Consider the following 15,161-nt stretch of genomic DNA (forward strand, 5'->3'; position numbering starts at 1 on the left):
GGGGCTGGGCTCGGAGCTGGGGATCAGGGGGGCAGGGGATGGGGTTGGGGGGTGCCCGTCTCAGAGGGGCTTACCATGCCGCTTACTCCCTCTCTCAGAGCCTCAGCGAGCCGCGTCCAGGAGCTCCTGCCGCTCGGCCCACCGGAGCTCGCAGCCCCGCCCCCTTACCATGCGGTTCCGAGCGGGAGGACCTCAGGCACCGCCTGAGCCAAGCCACTGCAGCACTGTCCAGGGCCGCTCCTGGATGCGGCGTGCTGAGGCGCTGGGGGATGGGGGAAGGCGGAGGTGCGGGGGAGCCTCCAACATTCTGGTGGGGGCCCCTGTGGGGCCTGGGGCAAATTGCCCCACTTGCCCCCCCCCGGGCGGCCCTGCTCATTATCCATGTACATGTCTAAGGGAGACTGCTGGCAGGAAGTAGCAGAGCGAAACAATTGTACAGCTCCATCCTGTGTGAATAGGAGCTCAAACTATTTAGCTGATCAGAGAGAAGGTTAAGATATGACTTGATTGTGGTCTAGTACCTACAAGGAGAGAAGATTTGTGATCGCGAAGGGATCTTTAATTTAGCAGACAAAGGCAGGAAAAGATCCAGTGGCTGGAAACTGAAACTAGCAAATTCAGACCAGAAATAAGGTGCACATTTTTAACAGGGAGGGTAAATGACCATGGGGGCAGCTCACTCAGGATGCGGTGGATTCTCCATCCCTTTAAGTCCAAGTTGCTTGGTTCTCTAAGAGAGATGCTCTGGCTCAGAAGTAGGAATCCCTGGGTGAGGGTCTCTGCCCTGTGTTCTGCAGGAGGTCAGACCAGATGATTTACTGGTCCCTTCTAGCCTTAAATTCTATGACTCTATATGGTTTCCAGGGGGTGTTTCACTTCCCATTTTGAAGCAGTTCCTCCTATCCCAGTCCCTGGTTGTGTGTGGGGCTCGCTACCTGAGTGGAGCAGTTCTATCGGGAGACACATTTCACCATTTCTGGGAAGGTAGGAGAGTGTTCAGTTTGAAGGACCACTTTCATCCTTCCTACCGTGTCTTTAAGACTGCTGCCGGGATGAGGCCTGGCCTGCTGGTTAGAGCACCAGCCCGGTACTCAAAAGACATGGGTGATGTTCCTGGCTGCACCATTGATCTTCGGTGCTGTGACCTTGGTTGTGTCACTTCCTATCTCTGTGTCAGTTTCCCAGCCTGTAAAATGGGGATAATGCTATTGAGCAGCCTGGGTGCTGATACTCGCTGCAGGAGCACACACTGGGAGGCAGTCCCATTTGGTAAGTGCTTTGAGACCTGGGGATGGAAGGCGCTAGAGAACTGCAGAAGGTTATGGTAGATTTCCTCTGGAACGTGGAGTATTAGCCTGGGTGTCTCCTCTGCCTCCACCAGGGCACCAGGAAACAGGCACAGAAACGAAACTGACCCCACCCTCGCTCATCACGTCTGGTACCACTTTCCGTGCAAAACCCCTGTGCTAGTTTGGTGTGACTGGCTGCTCTGTGCTTAAACTGAGAACAAGCCTTTCCCTTTCCCTAGACACAGTGGCATTCGCCTCCCTGAGGGTGGCAGCTCCCTTTGACTCCCACTCCCTGGGAATGTTTGTAGGCGGGTGCAGATGAAGCCCCAGGTCTGGCACCTTGTGCTGTGCTCCTTGGGCACCGAGTCCTTGGCAGGAAGCCCAGAGCCTCCCCACGCTATTTCTGTTTGGCTGCAATCCAGGCTGAGAATCCAAGGGGAGGTTTCCAGGCCCAGCTGCAACAACGTTTACGTCCTGCCCGGGTTTCTAACTCTGCTTCACGTCCTTGCCCAAGCCTAATTTTTCATCCCTGTTTTGGGAAGTTCTTGTTTGTTTCTGCGGGTTTCTCTGCAAGGCTCCGGCTGGCCCCAGCCATGTGCATCAGGGTGGGGGAACCGAGCCTTCTTTCTGACTCTGTGTTTTTCCTGGCTCCTCACTGGGGCCCGGTGGCTGCTAGCCAGTGGTTTCCCCTCTGCCTGGCACTGACACTAAGCTGCTTTGTGGAGTGCAGAGGGAGCCTGTAGCCTGAGTGAGCAGGGCAGCAGCAGCTGGGCACACAATGGTGCTGTGTATTCTGGCCTTTTGTCACTTGGGAGCCAAGCTTATTGTCTATTAAAAACAAATAAGCAGCAGTTAAGTGGGCACCCTGCCATGTGATTTATGTAGCAAGTGAATGCTGGTCTGTTCTCCCATGTGAGGGGCTGGGGGTTGCTTTTGGGTTAGTTTGTTCTCCAAAAAAAGCCTAAAGCTCCATCCACAGCCCCTGTTTGCTTTAGAGTCGCTTTCGCACTGCAGAGGGTGTTGAGGGAAGGACGCCAGCTGCTGAGTTATTTTCTGCAATTCCGATGCTGCCCTTGGTGAAATGGCCTTTCCTCCCAGCCAGGCTTCGCCTGCGGCAGCCTCCTGAGCCTGCATTCATGGCCTCTCTGCCTTGCCTCAGGAAGGAATATGCTGCCTCAGGTGCAGCTTTGTGACTCCAGGCAGGACGAAAGGAGAGTCCTGGCCTCATTGATAGGAGGGATGGAAAAGCCTTGCTCCTGTCTAGCGCATTTCTCTGGGAGTCAGTGTAGGATTGCTCCTTACAGCCTAACCTCTGGGGCAATGTCTTCACTAACGATGCACCTTCCCTCCTTCGCTCTGGGAGACTAATCCCTCAACTCTCCTCCGTCCTTCTCCAAACATCAAGTGCTGCAACAAATGGCAAAGGGCCTGTGCGAATCCAGGTGACGGGGGAGTGGCTGGTTCCCACCTGCTGCGAACGCGTCTCTCCCGCCCAGCAGCCAGGTGGGCTGCCGAGCGCCCTGCCTGGCGCAGAGGGGCACGGAAGGGAGTGAAGGGCTGGCTTGGGCCCAAGTTGCTTTATTTTGATTAATTCATTTTGGTCCTGGAAAAATCAAAGTCCTGTCGTGGAGGGAGGGGGAAAGTGCACAGCTGAGGGTGAGAGATCGGGGCATGTTGTCTGGTTAACCGCAACAGGCCTCTTCACCAGCGTGAATGCCATATAAGGACAGCTCGAGCCCTGCAAGCTAACGGGTACGAGCCAGGAGCCTCTGCTCGAACAATTCACTAACCTCAAACTTGTGCTGAAAGGAGAGGGGGAGAGAGAGATGTGCACAGTGGTTACATTTTATCTCCCCCCCCCCTTGCCCCCCAAGTTCTGCCTTATAAAGGAGGCAGGAGGGGCTGGGCTGGGTGCCTGTTTCTTAGGGGTTATAGAATGAGGGCAGAGTAGCAATGGCTCAGCAGCAGCAAGCAGTGGAAAATGTGTCTGCCTGCTGACTTCTACCATGTTTCCCTCCCCTTTGAGTCTCAGGAAGTACCTAGCCGCCCCCCCACACACCCGGACAAGCAGGGTGAAGGGGGGCAGCTGGAGGCTGCTGGAGCTGGGCTCCCTCCCCTCCCGCTGTGCGATTGCCCTGGTGTTGCTGTTGTGTGAACAAGACGTGCTGCAGGCAAACCACAGAGCACAGAAACGCTACAGCCGGTCTGACTGGGTGTCCTGACACTGCTCTGAGGACCAGCAAGAGCCCACGTGGGCTGGGCTGACGAGCCCCATCAGTCTCTTCTGAGTGGGGCCCACGACCTTGTCAGATTCCCAGCCTGGCAGCTGCAACAGGACGTGCGCGCTCTGCTCCAGGCCCCTTCGGGTCTGCTTCTGTGAGCTGTCTGGCAGCGTGATTCCCGTGGGTCTGGTGAGCAGGGCACCTGCTGCCAACTGGCAGGGACGGAGCGAGCTGGGGTGCTGCAGGACGAGCGTGTGTATGTGCAGCTTTGTGATCCCAGCGCACCCGGTGCCTGGGCCAGTGGCTGGTCCAGATAAGGAGCTGGAGTTGGAATGGGCCTGCGGTCCCTGTGTGCCAGGGGCTGAGGAGGGCTCTTTAGGAAAGAAACAACATCCAGTGCAGGACAGCAAATTCCAGTCCTCTGAATCCCCACAGTGTTACTTTCTGGTGGCTGGGAGAGGCCCAGGGTGCTGCAAGTTTGCTTCCAGAGATGAGCTGGGGCCTGACAGAGACTGTGGCCTGCTGAGACTGAGCTCTGTGTGAGAGAGATTTGGTTTGGTGCAGCAGGATGGGTGTCCCATATTGCGCCAGTGACCTTGCAATGTGCAGACTGCAGCATCTGTCCCTGGGCAGCCCCTGCTCTGAGTGACATTGCTGGGCACAAATAAACCATTTCACATCCCCGTGCACGGTGCTGGCTGCATTGTACGGAGTTTCACAGATTCAGAATTTAAGGCCAGGAAGGACCATTAGATCATCTAAGATGACTCTCCTGTATAACACAGGTCATAGAATTTCATCCGGTTATCCCTGTACTGAGCCCGATAACATGTTTGGCTAAAGCAAACATGGCCTGGATGCTCTTCTGCAAGACATCTAGAGGTGGAGAATGCACCACTTCTCTCAGTGGTTTGTCCCTCACTTAACAATGTGTGCCTGATTTCTAATTTGAATTTGTCTCACTCCAGCTTCTGGCCATTGGTTCTTGTTTTGCCTTTCTCTGCAGTAGTGGTCTCACCAACACAGTATGCAGGGGTCAAGTCAGCTTCCGGCTCCTACTCCTTAGCACTCAAGAAAGAGATCTTGGAGTCCATGTGGATAGTTCTCTGAAAACATCCACTCAATGTGCAGCGGCAGTCAAAAAAGCGAACAGAATGTTAGGAACCATTAGGAAAGGGGTAGATAATAAGACAGTTAATATCGTAATGCCACTATATAAATCATTGGTACGCCCACACCTGGAATAATGTGTGCAGTTCTGGTCGCCCTGTTTCAAAAAAGATATATTAGAATTGGAAAAGGTACAGAAAAGGGCAACAAAAATGATTAGGGGTGTGGAACAGCTTCCATTTGAGGAGAGATTTAAAAGACTGTGACTGTTCAGCTTAGAAAAGGGATGATTAAGGGTGGGTATGATGGAGGTCTATAAAATCATGAATGAGGTGGAGAAAATGAATAAGGAAGTGTTATTTACCCCTCCACATAACACAAGAATAAGAGGTCACCCAATGAAATTAATAGACGTCAGCTTTAAAACAAACAAAAGGCAGTACTTTCCCCACAAAACACACAGTTAACCTCTGGAACTCATTGCCAGGGGATGTTGCCAAAATGATAGCAGGGTTCAAAAAAGAATTAGATAAGTTCATGGAGGATAGGTCCATCAAGGGCTATTCGCCAAGATGGTCAAGGATACAACCCACTGTGCTGGGTGTCCCTAGATTCTGGCAGCCAGAAGCTGGGAATGGGCGACAGGGGATGGATCAGTTGATGATTCCCTGTTCTGTTCATTCTCTCTGGGGCACCTGGCATTGGCCACTGTCGGAAGACAGGCTACTGGGCTAGGTGGACCATTGGTCTGACCCAGTATGGCCGTTCTTATGTTCAATCTTTGTGTCATCCACAGATTTTATTAGCAGTGACTTTTTTTTACTTTCAGATCACTAGTAAAAAGGTGAAATAGCTTTGGGCCTAGTACTGGCCCCTGCAGAGCCTCACTAGAAATGCCCCCATTCAAAGCTGATTAATTGACAACTACGTTTTGAGATCTGTCAGTTAGCTAGTTCGTCCATTTAAAGTGCGCGTCATATTAGTGTGTCGTGCTAATGTTTGAATCCGCATGTTCTGTGGCACGAAGTCCAGCTCCTTGGTGTAGCGTTGTGTCTGACTTTCCAAGGTGCGGCGTCCTCACCCGCTGAGGCCCAGGTTTGCTGAGGTTGTGCCTTTGTTTTTTCACTTGCACTGCAAGTGCTCAGCACCTCTGAAAATCCGGGCATGTGCAAACGTTGCTCTCGTGCTTGCATGGGGCAGGTGTGTTGTTCGGCTGGGCTAATAAAATATCATTTGTTCGTGGCAAGGGGCAGGAGTAGATTAGAGGCTGGGCTACTAAATTCCTTCGGCTGTTCTGCCAGACTCAACCATGCACGTGCTGTCCGCTCTCCCATCCCCAGGCTGTTTGCAGGTTTCCAATTGTTCTCCTTTTGTTTCAGAATGGAGGGGAAGGAGCAGACGGAGGCGACGTGGCCACTCACCCTCTTCTGAGACGCTCCCAGAGCTACATACCCACCTCTGCCTCCAAGCCGTCCACAGGGCCACCTGTCCTCAAGAGCGGCTACTGCGTGAAGCAGGGGAATGTGGTGAGTGCCTGTTGCAGAGTTGCACTGAGTCCTTCATGGAGCAGAGCACTGGGGGGGGGCTTGAAGGGGGCTTGATTTTATTGCTTCTGAGCCTCCTCTTGCTTCCCCCACACCGCTGTGCCCAAAAGGGGAGCTTTTCACTTCTCGAGGTTCATGGATCATGTTGGCGTGAACAGTTGCTCTGTGTAGGAGGAGGGAGTGGGGCAGTGTTGGTGCAGAATAGGTCCTGGTGTCAGAGCAGTGGTAGGTGGTTCAGCACCCTCAGTTATGAGCTGCTAGCTCTGAGCTTTCTGTTCCCCAGTGGAGCAGGCTCAGGGCTTTCACCAATGCCCCTTCTTTGGAAGATGTGACCCCTAGGTTCTCAGGATCCATTTGTTTTTTCTGAGGGGCTGGGGAGGCTGGAACTCAACCCTGGAAGCATTAGGGACTGTTCTCTCTGTTTTTCAGAGGAAGAGCTGGAAACGCCGGTACTTTGCTCTTGACGACTTTACTATCAGTTATTTCAAGTGCGAGCAGGTAAGCAGCCGCCTCTGGCTCACTGTTCTCTGGGTGACCTTGTCCACTTGTCCCTTCCCTCATGGGTGTATTGGGCTTGGCATTTGCAAGGCTGCGTTTTTGGCTTCTGTTAAAATCAATCAAAATTTTGAGCACAGAAAATATGTGGGAGAAAACCTCCACGTTTGGGGCTAAAGCTGAGAACGGATCCCACGTACTGCAGGGGTGCAGGGAGCAGGTGCAGTGGCTGGGCTTAAGGACAGGCAGGGGAGCTGTGACTTTGGCACAAATGCAGCTCAAAGCTGTGCTGTCGCAGAGGCTGTTCCACTGCCTGAACCACTATGGAGTTCTGAGTCCTGTTTCTGCAAGCAAAAAACCTCACGCACACGCCTGCATGCTCACCTCCCAATATATGCATACCCCCCACCACACCCACCACAGCACACGTGCTGGCATGCACCATCACAACTGTAATTGGCCATGGATGCATTTAGAGGACAAACTAGAAGAAGGCTTCTAACCATCAGCGAGGGGAGTGAGGCTCTGGAACAGCCTCCCAATAGCACTGAGGGCAAGTAATCAGTCTAGTTTTAAAACGGAGCTTGATAAGTTTACAGGTGGGATTATGTGATGGGGGTTGCTTGCGGCCGTGCCCCCCTCATGCCCGTGAGATGCCAATTTGACTTCCCAAGACTGGAGACAGACAGGAGAGGAAGGTGCAGAGCAAAGAATGGAAAGGGAGCGAATTGAATGTGATCCAATAGATTTAAAAAAAAAAACGCAAAACCTTGCCGTGCTCATCTGCCTTCCCCTTCTCAGTCACTGTTCACTGGGTGCTGCTTCTGGGTTAGGGATTGGAGGGCGGGGGTGAGAGACGCTGCATGGAGTTGCCATTTGGGAATGCTCCCGCCCAGTGACATCTCTCCTTATTCCAGCCGGGGGCCAAGGAACCTGTCACCCCAGGACTCCGTCCATGGAGGCTTTGCTGAAGGTTGCTCTTGGGTCTCACAATTCAAAGTTCCTGGGTGCTAGAGTGGGCTCCCAGTGCCACCAGAGCAGCCCGCTAGGTTGATACAGAACCACTGACTCTGTTTTGTCTTGTCTCCCCAGGACAAGGAGCCCTTGCGTTCGATCCTCCTGAAGGACGTCCTCAAGACCCACGAATGTCTAGTCAAATCTGGGTAATGCCTTTTCCTGCACTTCTGTTGGATTCGGTCCCGTTAGACGAGAGGTGGCAGTGGCTATGAAAGGACTTTATCCTCCGAGGAGCTAGCCCGGGTGTCCCAGCCAAGTTCCAGTGGGGTGGCTGCATCCTGCCTGGCCAAGGATACCCCTGTGGTTTTGTGGATGGTTCTTTACTTCCTGTGCGAACCTGCCCTGTAGCACTGCCGCTAAACAGGGTACATCCGCACAGCGAGCAGCTGTCCATGGCATCGAGCCTCAGAGCCGGGGCCAGCAGCCACGGCGCTAACAGTGGCTGTGTAGACATCGCGGGACAGAGCCCGAGCTCCAGCCCGAGCTGCCATGTCTACAAGGCTGTTTGTGGTGCAAGCCTGAGTCTGTCGACCCAGGTCTGAGACTGACTGCTGCAGGCTGTGTAGACATGCCCACAGTGCTGTGTTACAACCCAGCAGTGGATGGATCGGCAGGATGGGCTAGTGGCTAGAGCCCTGTATGGGCACTTGGGACACGAGGGTCCATTTTCTGGCTCTGCCACAGGCTTCCTGAGTGATTTTGGGCAAGTCATGTAATCCCTCTGTGCCTCAGTTTCCCATCTGTAAGTGGAGGTGCTAGCAGTGCCCTGCTGCATAAAGTGGCTATGAGGGTATGTGCTCAGGTACTGCAGTGAGGAAGAGACCCAGTGTTAGGAGGAGGGGGAGGGTGACATGGGGACCCTCTGACTGGAGCAAGTATGCAAGGAAAGAAGGGGAGAATTACGGAACGTTAAGGAACAATGAGAGAGTCTGACCAATCCACAGCAGCCCGTAGGGCTCCTTTGGGGGGACAGTACTAGGGCAAGAGTGAGGACTGGTAGGTCCTAATCCCAGCCCTGGCACTGACTCTCTGTGTGAGCGACAGGAAATCACCTCATCTCTACATGCCTCAGTCCCCCACCTGGAAAAGGGATGTGATGAAGAGGGGCACGTAAGGGATGTAAAGGGCAGATTGTAGTTTAAGTTGCCACAGCTGAGTTCCCAGCCAGGGCTGTCACTACCTGCTTCTCCTCAGATCATGTGTTCTCTGGTGCCACTCAGAGTCATCCTTCCTTGTTTGAGTTACGCTGTGTCTCACTGGAATTCCCCAGTGGTCACATTTCACAGCCTCCCCCGTGTCACAGGTTTGCTGCTGATCTCAGGCAGTTTTTCAGGGTTGGTTTGTGGCTGGGACCCATGCCTTTCATTGAGAGCATCTTTCCAGTATGTAGCACCTTTAATTTTCCCTTTATTTTGTTTTCCTGTTATCCGTCTGGAGTTGGGACCCAGCTCCCTGTCCTGGCCAAGTTACGCTGCGTCTAGACATCCCATTTCAATTAGCACCTTTGATCTGAGGAATCCCATATATTTACCTGGATGCTGAGACTCCCTTTCTCAGAAGGAGTGAATTTACGGAGAGTAGAGCCGCTCGGAGTCCCCAGAAGGAGCTGGCAAGGGAATGCATTCCACAGCCAATTGCAGGTGGACAGCCTGAGCAAGAACGCTTAACCCCTGTTAAACAGAGTGCAGAGAGACCCCCTCCCAAGCAGAGCATCCATCCACCCACCCAGACTGCAATGGTGGAATAAGCCGCTGTTATGTTCAGGGAAGAAAGGTGGGGTGCCCTTGTGGGGATCTGGAGTGGGGCTGCAGCTTCACATATACATCCGGGGGGAGTCAGCTGCTGGCCAGAATTCATCCCCTCCCCCCCCGCCCTTGGCGCACTGAATTAGATGTGTACCTGAGGACAGCAAGTGGGTGGCTAGTTAGAACTCTGCTAAATGGAGGATCACAGTCTGTATGGCAATGTGGAGGGGCTCTGCAGACATGCAGTTACTGTTTGCGAGTGAACTCCAAGCTTGGGTTTGACATGTATTAGCCAATTGGCTAATTCTTGCCCCATCTTATGCTGGCACGACCCTAGATCTTCACCAGTATAGATGTTGCCACAGTTAAAATTGTGAGAGGGAAGCACAGTGCACTGAATAACAGTATCTGTGTCCTTAATGAACTGAAGAAACTACTCAGGAAACTAAGACCTCTGTGCTGCTGGCAGGGACAAAGGCAGCTAGGGTTACATGCAGTCCAGGTACTCACCGGGTGAGTGTCCTCTCCATCCAGACCTATCAAACATGGTTTGGTTTTCTTCATTCTCTTCTCCCTCACTTGTGCATCCCTGCCCCCCCAGGGTCCTGTGATGGGCACCACTTTTGAGTCATGTTCCTGGTTTACTGGGTTTTGATGCACTGGTTTTGAATGGACCCATGTTATCAGATATGATGAAAACCAGATGAAGAATTGATTGACAGTGATTTCATAGGCAGGCTGCACAACATCTTTAGTGTAATTTACTGCTCGTGATATTTGTGCTTGCGCTGAGCCTTAGGAGAGCCATGAATAAGACCAGGCCTTTATGAATGCTGTTTTATTACCCAAATTAGCAGTGGAGATGCTGAACATATCCAAGTCGATTTAAAGGTGTGCAAGTGAAAACATGAGCTAGAGCTTTAATGAAACAAACTCTTCTTACCCTATGCAAAAACCATTTGACTGACAGAATTAGGTCACACTTTATAGTAAGGATCCACTTATAAAGGCTAAATAAACAGTTAATAAATCAAATAGACAGGAATAGTATGTGTTATAAGCACATCAGTAGAAGGTGTTGTAGATGATTATAATCTATGGTTATAAGCAGTCCCTTGACCTGCTGGACTTTAACAATTGACTACCCATTTATTTAAAACCTCTATTAATCATTTATTATCCTTTATCAACTATTTATAAATGGAACTTTTGTTTAAAGTGTGACTGAGAATCATTTGGCTTGCAGACTGCAGTGTGCGTGTGTAAACAAGGTATATGATAAGAAACACAGACCTCAATTCTGTATAACTTAAGATCAGTACTGAATACATCCAAGGTCTGCATTGAATATTCTGTTAATGTTTTCTCGATATGAGCATAAAGAAGAAATAGTCTATCCTGCATATGATGAATTCAGGGTAACCTCTCTCTTTCTCTTGTTTCTAGTGACCTTCTCATGCGGGACAATCTGTTTGAAATCATAACGAGCTCCAGGACATTCTACATCCAGGTAAAATCATTCCTAGTTTAAGAGGATTTTGAAATGGTTAGATAACCTGTACTGCACATGAGCTCATAATGGGGACCGGTGTTTTGCTTTGAGTTTACTGTTTTAGGCAGTAAATTTAGCTCTTGACAGTTGCTCTGAGTCACATTCATCTAAACAGGATGCTCCCTGATGGGCTTTCAACCAGAAAACACAAGTAGGTGAGTTTGTATACAACTCAGCTCAACTTCGAGGCTCCAGTTGGGGGGGAGGGAGAAAAGAAAACTGCCTGTTGGTTTCAGTTCTCCAATTCAGTATATTTATAATTGCAGCTATTTGTATGGGCAGGAAGAAACATGTAGACACAAAAGTACCAACACTTAGATGAAAATCCAGATGGAGAAAGTCATGACTGAAAAACTTTTTCACTAGGAGGGTGGTGAAGCACTGGAATGGGTTACCTAGGGAGATGGTGGAATCTCCATCCTTAGAGGTTTTTAAGGTCAGGCTTGACAAAGCCCTGGCTGGGATGATTTAGTTGGGGATTGATCCTGCTTTGTGCAGGGGGTTGGACTAGATGACCTCCTGAGGTCTCTTACAACCCTGAGATTCTATGAGTCTATGACTGTCCTTGTCCTGAAGTTTGCTGTCCATCAGGCCAGCCCTCTTTCACTTCCTCAGGGCTGTTGATCATTCCCAGCTCCTGGTGCCACGTGGAGGATGGAAAGTGAACTGAAGGCTGGCTTGCAGCAGTGCAGGCTGCTTCCTGCTTTTTAGGGCAAATACTGATCCTAACACAATGATAATGCTCAAATATTTCCCTTTCCCTCTCCGGGGCACTGTGCAAACATTAGCGAATAGCAGCCGGTTATCCTCTACTTCTAGCCCCTCTTAACTCTTTCTTTCCACGCCAGTCAAAATGAATGCTTGGGAGGCTGTCAGCTCGATTCTCCATTACGTTGTTTTTTGAACAGTCATTTACACCAGTGCAGAGTGCTACCATCCCGATTTGGGAGCATTTTACATCTGCTTTGCAATGGCGCTAATGATCACATGAAGTAAACGGCAAGGAAGAGTCTGGCCCTGTACGTACAGAGCTATATACGTTTCAGAGTGGTAGCCATGTTAGTCTGTATCAGCAAAAAGAACGAGGAGTCCTTGTGGCACCTTAGAGACTAAGTGGGATGAAGTGGGTTTTAGCCCACGGAAGCTTATGCCCAAATAAATTTGTTAGTCTCTAAGGTGCCACAGAGCTATATAAATATCTCCTGAGTCTCCAGGGGGTGAAAGTAAAGAAAGGGCTGACAGGTAGGGAGCTGTAGTGTGTCTACACTGGGTAGTAGTTACACATTGCGTCAATCTGCCAGAGAAATTTCAAAATGAACATCAGTTTAAAGACAATACTTCACTCCCCCAAACCCTTAGACTAATTCATCACACACACACACACACACACACACACCCCTCCTCCAACTTCAGATGGGTATTTTTTTTTCAGCAGAGACCATGCAAAGCAGTGAGTACTGCACACCCACCAAGCAGTTACAGCCAGCTGTCTTCTTTCACTGCAACAGTTCCAAGAGATGCAGCAGCCCTTGGGGACACATGCTCTGCAGCCCCCATCTGTGCACCTCTGAGAGCTTCTGCCCCAGCTTGTCTCCTGCCCCTGACTCAGGCCTCTGAGGCTTTGGGTGTATTTAGTCTATTCGCTGAGCTGCTCCCCAAAACAAAATAATTCAAACTGAGCAGTATCTGGCCTGAGCATTGCAAATGCCTGTGTAAGACAGGCGGGTCTGAGCCAGCTGCAGCTGCCTCTTGGACAAAATCCAGATCACTCGCCCCTGCAAGAGGCAGGAAATCCCACGCTACGCCTGGCCAGTTCGGGAGCCCAGTGTCTGCTCAGCACTTCGCTGCTGGGCTGGTAAGGGGTCAGTGGGCTGCTCTCAGCCTGTGGGAAGAGGAAGTGCCCCATGTTGCTATCTAATGCCCCCTCTGGCTGGCTGAAGGAGGGGCACTGAGGCGAGAGCTGAGTCCCCAGAGGGAAAGATGCTGCATGGTGAGGTCTCGGGGCAGTGGGAGAAGAGGCGACGGAGGGAAGCTCTCCATGCCCCAAGGAATCTTGCTGCCTGGAACGACTCATGTGAGAAGCTGCTCAGGGCCCTGCCAATAGACGCCCTGTGGTCTTTGCTCCATTCAGAGCTGGGCGTCCTGTGGAGCTTCTGACTCACCCTAGAGGTGCCCACCAGCTTCTCCTTGCCTCGTACAGCCCAGAGCTAAATGTCCATCACCCTGAAATCTCTGCGCGGGGGCCTCTGTGTGAGGCGAGTCAGGGTGTGTCTCAGCCCCATTTCTGGTCAGACAGGCAACTCCATCACAGAAATCACCACCTCCACTCAGCCCCCACGTGGGACATCTTGGCAGAGAGACCAAGGGCTGGAGCGACTCCATTCCCCTCTGACCCCAGGGACGATTGGTTCATGCTCCCTAAAGGCCAAGGCTGGGGTGCTGAGGCAGAGTGTGGGGTGGTGATGTCAGGGTTTAGGGCAGCAGATAAGTTTGTGTGTTTGCTCTGCCACACCAAGCGAGTGACATCTTTAAAGGAAAATATCCTGGGGGCTCCCTGGAGACCTCTTGGTGTTGCCTTCTTGATGCATGAATGTGTTTAGCTACATGTGAGAAGCAAACAGGCAGCCAACTCCTTGTAGGAAAGCACCACCCACAACTTGTTTTCACTGGCCAGCCTCCCTCTGCAGTACCAGTGGTAGGGATTATGAAGTGGCCTGGAAGTCAAGAGGGGAATCATCCCTAGTGCTTGTCGGAGAAGGGCACATCTTTATCCTCGGTGTGTTTCCTCCCGGCGTGAACCCTTCCGCAGGGAACGCTTACTTGTGGAGAGCAGGCTGCCATGGTGAACAGAGCGTCAAACCCTCTCTCTGGCCTTGTCTACATTGGGAAATTGACTTGCATAGCTATTGCAAATAAGCTGTTTTGCAATAGCTATTCTGCAATGGCTCCCTGTGTGGATACTGTATTCTGGAATAAATGTCACTTTTATTCCAGAATTATTATTCTGCTTTGGAAGTAAGTGCTTTGGAAGCAGACTGATTACTCTGGAATAAAAATCACTGTTGCTCCAGAATAGTCTCCACTTGGGAGCTATAGCTGTGCCGATCAGTTTCCTCCCACAGACAAGATCATGGACTCATCTAACAAGCTGCCTGCTTTTGCTCTGCAGACTGGTTATTGCTTCAGCTTGTAAAGCCAGATGCCAGAGGACTGGCAGTTGTATCATCTCCGTTTTTGAAACATAAAGTGCAGGCTCCAGAATCCAAATATAAGCCTTTGCAAAGCAGGAGCTCTGCAGGGCCCAGCAAAGGCTATTGCTCAGCCTCTCCAATTCACATCACCCTCCTTTTCCACCTCGGGCTTCTGTGTGCACATCAGTATCCAAAATGCCCTTCCAGATCCCACCTGGTTCATAACTGGGCTAGCATCCAGGGAACCCAGAAGGTCTGAGCATGCAAAGCTCCTGCCTGTGGCTGCTCTGCAGGATTTTGTTCGGTGGGAGCCTGGCTATGGTTTGTGTATGTGGGAGAAAGGAGTTTACCTGGCAGAGAGAGAACCACTGTAATCAGGAGAGTGTCTGGTCTTGGGGGCCCCCCCGAAAGGTCCTCTGCCTGTGCAGAGCCATGGGGGAGGTTCTTATTATCACAGAATTTTATTATCATAGAATATCAGGGTTGGAAGGGACCTCAGGAGGTCATCTAGTCCAACCCCCTGCTCAAAGTAGGACCAATCCCTAGACAGATTTTTGCCCCAGATCCCTAAATGGCCCCCTCAAGGATTGAACTCACAGCCCTGGGTTTAGCAAGCCAATGCTCAAACCCCTGAGCTATCCCTCTGCAGCACAGAAACACAGCATTCAGTTTCGCCTGGAAAATCACTGGACTTGATCAGCTTCTGCTTCAGCTGACAGGCCCAGCCTTAGTTTATATGTGGGTGCGTCTTGGCTCCAGTATGGTCTCCAGCTGCTCCCCGAAAGCAACATAAGGTGCCTCCTGCCATGCCGGGACTGAATAAACTAGGGTTACCATATTTTGAGCCTCCAAAAGGAGGATACTCCACAGGGCCCCGGCCCCGCCCCAACTCCGCCCCCTCCCCTGCTTCCCGCGAACATTTGATTCGCGGGAAGCCTGAAGCAGGTAAGGGGGATGTGTGTGGGGGTGGGAGGCGCGGCCCAGTCTGGCCCCCCC

At 51.4% G+C, this 15,161-nt stretch overlaps 1 protein-coding gene across 2 annotated transcripts in view; it reads left to right on the forward strand.

Moving 5' to 3' along the window:
- Positions 1–10,973, forward strand: part of PLEKHA2 (pleckstrin homology domain containing A2) — a 43,154-nt gene extending 32,181 nt beyond the window's left edge. Inside the window, exons 7-10 of one of the 2 annotated variants that reach the window (XM_026657261.1) lie at positions 6,001–6,147; positions 6,595–6,663; positions 7,753–7,823; positions 10,869–10,973. In XM_026657261.1, the coding sequence (XP_026513046.1) occupies positions 6,001–6,147; positions 6,595–6,663; positions 7,753–7,823; positions 10,869–10,953 (372 nt within the window). In that variant the 3' untranslated portion in view covers positions 10,954–10,973. The remainder of the gene's footprint in view (positions 1–6,000; positions 6,148–6,594; positions 6,664–7,752; positions 7,824–10,868) is intronic. The other variant, XM_026657264.1, reaches the window with a different exon arrangement.
- The last annotated feature ends 4,188 nt before the right edge of the window (positions 10,974–15,161 follow it).

Source organism: Terrapene carolina, unplaced genomic scaffold, assembly GCF_002925995.2.
Source record: "Terrapene carolina triunguis isolate 2854851 unplaced genomic scaffold, T_m_triunguis-2.0 Scaffold53, whole genome shotgun sequence".
NCBI lineage: Eukaryota > Metazoa > Chordata > Testudines > Emydidae > Terrapene > Terrapene triunguis.